Source organism: Lygodium microphyllum, chromosome 18, assembly GCF_053477565.2.
Source record: "Lygodium microphyllum isolate KBCC chromosome 18, Lygodium_microphyllum_v1.1.10, whole genome shotgun sequence".
NCBI lineage: Eukaryota > Viridiplantae > Streptophyta > Polypodiopsida > Schizaeales > Lygodiaceae > Lygodium > Lygodium microphyllum.
This window is the reverse complement of record NC_141152.1, coordinates 101572872-101581785: the sequence shown is the minus strand read 5'-3', so window position 1 is coordinate 101581785 and position 8914 is coordinate 101572872. Positions and strand designations below refer to the sequence as shown.

Sequence of the window (8914 nt, the reverse complement as noted above, 5' to 3'; positions counted from 1 at the left end):
TACCAACTGCATATCGTATAACCATGTTACCATGACTCCTTCTGTAATGAGATATTGCCTCAACAAGCTAAAATGTTTCAATGATTGTTCCCTCATTTTGACCAACCAAGCTGGAGGCATCGCCTGCAATTTAACTTGATATTGTTAGCAAATTGCATCTGTGAAATAAGTTCTGTTTTTTGTGTTTCCACTCCTGGAGAAAGTTTTAAAATTATGCACACTTGAATCTACACTAATAATGGTCAAACGTGCAAATACTGACCAAATATATAGTGATATATACCAGTTATGCCACCCACTTACACTTTACATTACCACAATTACTGATTTCTGTATGTTTACTGGGAGAAAAAGCTACTTTTGAGAACCTCTTCCTGCCTCTAACGTATCAAATCGATCTAATTTAAAAAAACAACACTGAGTTTCAAGACGTATTACCAGCCCTTATCTTTTTTGGTGATGGTAACACATCATCAGGAGAATATTTGCCATTTTGAGTGATAAGTCTATGATTTGTTTGTATAAATTAAATGATTTGTTATGCCTACATCTACCTAACAAGAAAGTGGATGGACACTTCTGTCAGTTCAACAGTGCCCTAGTTTTTATCCTAATAGGCTCATCATCCTGCATGTCAGCATATGATATGATCTTAGAAATACAGATAAAAGCGGCTGGATCCCTTTCATCCAGTTGAACTGCGTGTCCAAAAGCTTGCATTCCAAGATCCAAACTGCCCCATTTAAGACAAGCACTCAACACTGTATGCCATACCACAAGGTCAGCAGGGAATGGCATTTTCTTGACCAATGCTAAAGCCTTGTCAACTTGACCTGCACGGCCAAGAAGATCAATTATGCAACAATAATGTTCAGAAGTTGGAATGATGCAATAGTCCTTTTTCATGCTCTCGAAGTACATCAGACCCCTATCCACTAGACCTGTGTGACTACATGCATTCATTACGCTAATGAAAGTCACCAAATTCGGTTTTTGCCCTTCTCTTACCATGTTGTCAAAGAGATGAAAAACATGTTCCGCCTCTCCCAGCTGACTATATCCTGTAATTAGTGCACTCCATGAGAATATGTCTCGGACTGGAAGCTTGTCAAATATATATTGGGCTTTTGTAAGGCAACCAGATTTTGCATACATTTCAACCATCGCATTGCCAACAAACATGTTTGCATCCAACAACCCTGTTGTGGCAATTACAGCATGTAGTTCTTTGCCCTTGCCAATGGTACTCATGCTGCTACAAGCACTCAAAATTGAAACAAATATTCCAGCATTTGGGAGCACACCCTCAAGTTGCATCTGTTCATAGTGTTTCAATGCTTTCCGACTATATCCATGTTGCGCATAGCTTGCAATTAGAGTGCCCCACAAAACTACATTTCGGTCTAGTATTTTGTCAAACACTTCCTGTCCTCTTGTGAACTCACCACATTTGGCATACATGTCAACCAATGCAGTGCCAACAACAGTATCTTTCTCCAGCCACCCTTTACTGGCAACCTCAGCATGTATCTTTTGTCCCTTTTCTGTAGCTCTGATACTTCCACAAGCTTTCAAGCTGCATACAAAGGTAACTGCATTTGGACAAATGCCATCAAGTTGCATCTGTTCAACCTGGTTCAGTGCTTCCTCACCACACCCCTCTTGGACATATCCTGCAATTAATGCATTCCATGTGATTACATCCTTACTTGGAAGTTTGTGAAACAAATTCTGTGCTTCCTTCAATAAGCCACATTTGGCATACATGTCAACTAAGGCATTACCAACAACAAGCTCTCTCTCCAACAAGCCCGTTTTAGCAACTCTGCTATGTATTGCTCGCCCATCATCCGTGGCTTTCATGCTACCACAAGCTTTTAAGGCACAAATTAAGGTGACTGCATTTGGGAAGAAGCCCTCAAGTTGCATTTGTTTAAAACAATTTATTGCTTTCTCACCATGACCATGCTGAGCATATCCTGCAATTAGCGCACTCCATGAGACTAAACTCCTAGCTTGAAGCTTATCAAACATCTCTTGAGCTTCTGTAAAAGAGCCACACTTAGCATACATATCAACCAATGCAGTGCCAACAATAACATCTGTGTCTAAAAACCCTTTTCTGATGATCTCAGAATGTATTTCTTGGCCCTTGTAAGTTGTTCCCAGGCCTGCACAAGCTTTCAAAGTGCAAATGAAGGTGACTGGATCTGGGGAGACACCATCAAGTTGCATTTGTCCAAAGTGGTTCAATGCTTCCTCACCATGCTCATGTTGCGCATAACCTGCTATAAGCACACTCCATGTAACAACATTTCGAAAAGGCAGCTTGTCAAACACCTTTTGTGCAGTTGAAAGCAAGCCACATTTGAGATACATATCAACCAGCTCTGTGCCAATAGCAAGATGTTCTTCTAGTAATCCTCTTGTGGTAATATCAGCATGTATTTCGAGGCCCTTGTTGGATGCTCCTATACTGCCACAGGCTTTCAAGCTGCACAGTAATGTGACAGCATTTGGAACAACACCGTCGAGTTGCATGTGTTCAGAACAATGCAGAGCTTCTTCAGCCTGCTGATGCTGTACATATGCAGTAATTAGAGCATTCCACGAGACCACATCTCGAACACAAAGGCCATTGAACACTTCCTGTGCTTTTACAAGTGAGCCACATGAGGCGTACATACTGATCAAGGCATTGCCAAGAAAGATGTCCTTCTCAAGCAACCCCTTTCTGGCAATCTCAGCATGGATTCTACAGCCTCGCCTCAGGTCTTTTAGCTTGGCACAGGCCTTCAGAGAGGCCACAAAAGCATATTGGCCGAAATCCTCTTGCATGGTGTAGCTGTGACAGAACTAACAGTCACCTTCTCCTCATCCTCCTCCTCCTCCTCCTCCTCCTCCTCGTCTTACATTTTCTCGTATTGACATCCCCTTCTTCTGCTTCTTCTTCTTCACCACCGTGCAGGCCTCTTATTCTTGATGCATTGGCAATCATGCTGCTTGGTTTGGGATGTACTGATTCCAGCTGGAATTCCATTGAAACTTTGTGGATCTATGCATCAAACCGGAACTCTGTCACTGAGCTTATGTTGGATGTTTGTAATCAACCAGAAATGCAAGGCGTCCTGACAAAACCCTAGAAAGAACAAGGCAAGTCATGCACGAAGTCTCAACATGGGACTGGGCGTGCCCTGCTAGAGTAATCAGTAACTGCAGTGCCTGCAGGCTTTTGCTGCGGCCAAATAAAGGATGGTGATGCATGACGCCTGTAGGCAAAGACCTTCAGAGTTCAGCAAAGTGATAGAGCCGAGACACGTGCAGGTCGACTGACCTGCGAAGTCTATCTTGCTGGTGAAACACTTGGTGTGGCCTATTAACTCGAGCTGGTGTGATTTCATCTCCTGCAAAAACGGAACTTGATGCAATTCATGAAGTAGCTTGAAAAATGGTGAACTCTAACTCCTCCAATGCATTTGCCTCATATATTTTAGCCAAGATCTTTAGACGTTTGTGGCTTGTGGGTGGCCTTGCTAGGGCAAATTAATGGTCTTGCCACCGCATGTTCATGTACTTGCGTGTGGCGAGGCTTTTCTATATGTCTTTTAAATACAAAAGGCCATAAAATATATTAATAATAACTAGTGTCAAGCAAGGTGGATGTCCTTTGTATATGGTTGAAATCGCAAACTTGTATTAAGAGCCCTAGCATTAACCATCAACACCAAGTAGGATGGCCAATAAATTAGGCCATACACAAGTATTGACTAAGCAATGGATCCCATTACCAACAAGCCCAGCAGCATTTGGGAGGATATCTATGTCGAGTCAAGGGAGATGATAGAAATATCAAGGTCAAGGTTAGAGAAAGGAGTAGGCCTATATCCAATATCCACATAGATTTCCTACAATCAGTCTCGATGGAGTACCCCCATTTTTAGAGGGTACTCCTCCATGGACTTGGTAGAGTCCCTCTTCTTATGGGATATAAGTTCACAAACATGGAACAGACATAAGGGAAATCTCATTCTACGGAGGTCGATTGACTCACACATGTTCCAATTCTAAACTTTTCACATCTCCCCAAGGGATAACCTCGTACGTAGCCCTTTTTAAGGTATGCGCCACAACAATTTGACTTCCACAAGCCTTTGTGGTTGATTATAATAACATGTGGATAATTTGCTTAACTACTCTTAACTTGTGTGTCAGACTTTTGGGAGTTCATGGTTTTTAGAGGTACTTCATGAACTAGCTAGAGCTTGAGGGTAGTAGGGTGAAGATTTCCTATGGATGATAAGGAAGGTAGACAAAACAGGAGGTGGGCTCTCACTTCATTGATGAAGTGCATGCCTTGGTCACTAACTAGTTCAATGGGGCAACTGAATCGTAAGATCACGTGCTCCGAAAGGAACTTGGATATGGTCCTAGTGTCATTTCTCTCTCTCTCTCTCTCTCTCTCTCTCTCTCTCTCTCTCTCTCCCTCCAACTTCCCAACTTTAATGGCACGCATCTACTCACCTCTCTCTCCTTTGTGAATGGATATCTATGTCCTTGTACAATCTCTCTTTCACACCCTTGTAAGTAGGCTCCATGTAACTGATATACCTTTACTCCATTGACTCGGGCATGGTGCAGCTCTAAACAACCTTGTAGAAAGGTCTTTTTAACTTAAGGATTCTAATGCAAACTAGAACATCCTCACCATTGCCAAAGAACCTAAAAGAGCTTGTTTCATGGACGTCTTATTGCATAAGCCTACCCTTTCCAACATGTGCTAATCTTATTTCATCGTGGGTGCACTTCAATGTAACCCCAAAAGAGATGAACCAGACCCTCTTCATTTATCTGACAAAAACATCACCAGGGGTCAATTGTCAAAAACTTAGTTTATCTTTTTGCTGGCATTTTTCTAGCCACAATGTGCCACATCAATAAATGAATTGTGGGGGGCAGCATCCACTTCAATAATGTATATGCTTATGGGATGATTGTCTACTGACACTTTGAGTTCATGACCATCTTGATACCGATGGTCTATGGCTATTCGTTGCTAGGTGCATTCTTTATATCTTGGTTGCTATCCAAATATCTTTGCTAGTGGGAGCTTGTTATCTTGTCTATCCACCCACAATTGGATTGACATACATTGCCACATTTATTACAATAGTGCTCTACTTAGTGTTTTTGAGTGTTCTTTTAGAGAGCAGACACTTTCCCTTGGCACTCCTTTGATTATTGTTTGTGAACAACTATACCATCATTTGTTTCCGCCCTTTTGCCCACCCTTTTGGATAAGTTTTGGGTTTATTTTGTTATAATTACTATAGCACATACTCTTGTCATTTGTAGTCCTTTGTAATCATTATGGCATGTACTTCTCATGCATCAAATGGCAATGTTATTTTCAACATTGAAAAGCTTGACGGCAACAACTTCTAATATTGGAAGATGCAAATATGGCAAGTCTTGCTGCAGAAAAACTAGGTTAAGCCATTGAAGTTATAGGGTATCAAGCCACAACTTTATGATGCAAATGATTGGGAAGAGCTTGATGAGCTATGTAAGTCCAATATTATTTTGTCATTATACAAAACAGGTGTACTTCAATGTCATTCACATTCAAGGTGGTGCTTATGCATTATGGAAAAAGATTTGTGATCTTTATGATAAGCAAAGTCCTACACCCCACTTGTGTTGGTTGAAGAAGCTTGTGGGATCTTTGCATGAAGGAGGGCATGCCTATGTCTACTTACTTGAATGAGTTACACTCTATTTTCACCCACCTTGTTTCATAGGACATCAAGTTTGTGGATAATATAAAGTCTTTATTCTTGCTTGTCACACTGCGTGAGTCATGGAATACTTTTTGTATTGATATGAGTGCTAATCTCCATGAGGGTAGTTTTAAATATAGTTATGTAAAGAGTGCTCTATTGATAAAAGAAGTAAATATGAAGAATATTGATACAACTGGCACTTCTCATGCATTGGCTATTTGAGGCAGAAATGGTGGAAATGGTAATAATAACAGTGTTAAAGACTCACAACCCAATATGGATAAGTCTTAGTCTTGTGTGTAATCCCGTAGTAAGTCCCATGGTTATAAGTTATCTTCAACATGTCATTATTGTGGGCCGCAGGGTCACATTAGGTCATAGTGCCATAAAATGCACAATGATAAGTACAATGAAAAAGGCAAGCGGAAAGTACATGAAAATGCAAAGTTTGTTGCAATTGTATCTAAGTCTAGTGTGAAGATTGAGGAGATAAATGCAATGAAGTATCGTTCTCATGACTATATTCTTGTAGGTTCATCTCTTGATGTCACTCAATTGATTGATGCACCATTTGCTTACTCTGAGTGTTGGCTTCTTGATTCCGAGACTTCCTTTCACATTATCCTGCATCACCAATAAGTTTAGTTAGATTGTGAGATGACACTGCATTGGATATCATTGGCATAGGTGATTTTCGACTGTAGTTTGGTATTGGTGCTTCATTTGTGTTTCATGATGTATGCCATATCCCAATGCTTTGAGGAAAAGCCTTATTTCAACTAGATAGTTAGATAATGATAGATACCATGTATTCCTTAGTGATTCTTCATAGAAGATCACCCATGGGAAAATCTTGTTTTTTCTAGAGGTGCCAAGGTTAGTAGCCTCTGCCCTTTGCTTGTTTTTGGGTCTATTGACCATGCATTGGTTGTGATCAATCTTTCGCATGTATCTTTATGGTATCGTGCCTTGGGAACATGTTGAAAGGAATGAAAATATTGATCCATTTGTAGTATCTTCTACCCTTGAATTAATCTTGTTTTGATTCATGTGATCATTATCTTTATGGCATGTAGACTCATAATTTGAATGAGAAGTTTGGTTCTATACGTGTGGGTGAGACTTTGATTCGAGTTCTTTTAGATATTTGTAACCCCATACCCTGTTAGTCCTTGAGTGGTGTGAAGTATTTTGTTATATTTATAAATGATTTTTTGCATAAGGTTTGGGCATATCCTATTAAGTAGAAATTAGATGTCTTGCCTACATTTCAACACTTTCTCGCCATGGTTGAGCCAGTTTGGGTTGGAGATATCAGTGTGCTCACACTAGAGAGCTCATCGATTTCATCTTTAAATATGGGCTCTGTGTCCTTTAAGTGCTCTTGGGCTTCTCTCACCCACTCCTTGACCTTATCTATGGCTTCAAGCTGGTGCTTCAGTTTAGCTACTCCCCAACCTTAGCACTCCCTTTTTCTGCAATATTTGGAGTGGATGTTTCTACCTCTATATCTGTGACTCTTTTTCATGTGAGTAGTGTCGTGACACTCTCCGTCGTAAGCATGACCTTTGCCTCAGTTCTCCTCTTCCTTAACCTACGGCTCTTCTTTCCTATTGAGATTGTGTTTAGGTTACTAGGCCCTGGCAGTGATATGTTGCCTTGCTTCATCTCTGTGCTCGAGTCATAACATGCAACAGGATGGGCGTAGCCTCTCCCTCTAGTGTTTCAACTCCGAACAGCTCCAATGGCACTAATGGCATGATTGTTAGACTAGAGGATGGTTTTCGTCTAGGGAAATCGGCAAACAAATGGGTGATATCCTTACTCTAGCCATCTAAGGTTAGCCTTCTCTCTATTGACTTGCTCACTCTTGGGGCAGGGCGGTGAAGAAATGTGCCTTGAATGACCACAAGTCCACGTTGGATTGGCTCTTGGTTCTACCCTCCCATGCCTCTACCTCTGCCTCTGCCTAACTCCATCACCGGCATTGATTGATAGTCCATGAGGATGGGGTTTCCCTCTTTGTTATACGAGACATAAGGGTTTACATATGCCTCCTCATCATTTGGTTCCTCCACGTGCTAGAGCATCGCTCGGTGGGTGGGTTACAAAGGGTCCAAGTGTCCTAGGGATGCATGTGGGATTAATATTCATCCTAGGGATGGTCAATTTCATGTCATTAGGTGGTGGAAGAGACAATGGGGCTCTCCTTCCGAAGAAGTTTGGTAGTCTATTCCCTAGGTATGATTGGTTGTACGGTTGCTAGTATACAGAAGCCCCCTTGGTAGCCTGCAATGCATGGTGTCATGGCCGAACCTACCGCAATCGGTGCAAGATCAGAACCTAGGGTCTTGACATTTTGCTAGAAGGTGATTTCCACTGCAATGCATGCACTAGACATGTGGGTGTGTAGGTCTCCTCACTATCCCTTGCAGCCTTGCTAGCTCCATCTTCATCTCTACTAGCTCTTGGATTTGGTCAATGCTTTTCCCTTTATCTTGGATGCCCAAGACTGACCATTCGCCATATGTCGTGGTTCTCTCTGAGGATCTGGAGTTAGCATCGTCTCATTTGAGTTCCTAGAGCTTCTCTTTGAGCTAGTTATCCACTTGTATGGCCGCTTTGAAGACCCTAGCTAGCATGTCTCTTGGAAAGCTTGAGTTGCCTGCCAAGGCCTTGTAGAGTCTCGTTGCAAATTTCGTTTATAAAGACCGTGGAGATTGCTATCTCAGTGGGTCATTTGTTAGTTGAGATTCTCTTAAAGAGACTCCACATGTGGGTAACATAATCCTTGATGTCCTCCTTATCCTTCTCCTTGACGTTCATCAGCCTAACTATGAGATTGTCGGAATACCAAGCCTCAAAGAACCTCTTGATGAAGAGATTCTTGAGGTTGTTGAAGTTGTTGCGCTCCGCCACATCTAACCTGGTGTACCATGTCCTACCCTTATCACCTAGGTAAAGGCCAAAGGCTTGGGAGCATCGAGCAAGGTTCGTGAGGCCATTAGACTCACAAACTTGCTCAAACTGCTCTACAAAATTGTATCCGGCTAGTATTTGTCTAGCTGCTTTGTGACTATGAGGATTTTTTACTGGCTCTTGGAGCCTTGGGTGACTACTAACACTGCAAGCAA

The 8914-nt window shown here is 41.7% G+C and overlaps 1 protein-coding gene across 1 annotated transcript; it reads right to left on the bottom strand.

The window, feature by feature from the left end:
* Positions 1-309: 309 nt before the first annotated feature.
* On the bottom strand, positions 310-3441 carry LOC148021210 (pentatricopeptide repeat-containing protein At1g18485-like). The gene has a single exon (XM_087699038.1). It carries the CDS (start codon positions 2836-2838, stop codon positions 583-585), a length of 2256 nt encoding a protein of 751 aa, XP_087555164.1. The 5' UTR covers positions 2839-3441; the 3' UTR covers positions 310-582.
* Between the last annotated feature and the right edge of the window lie 5473 nt (positions 3442-8914).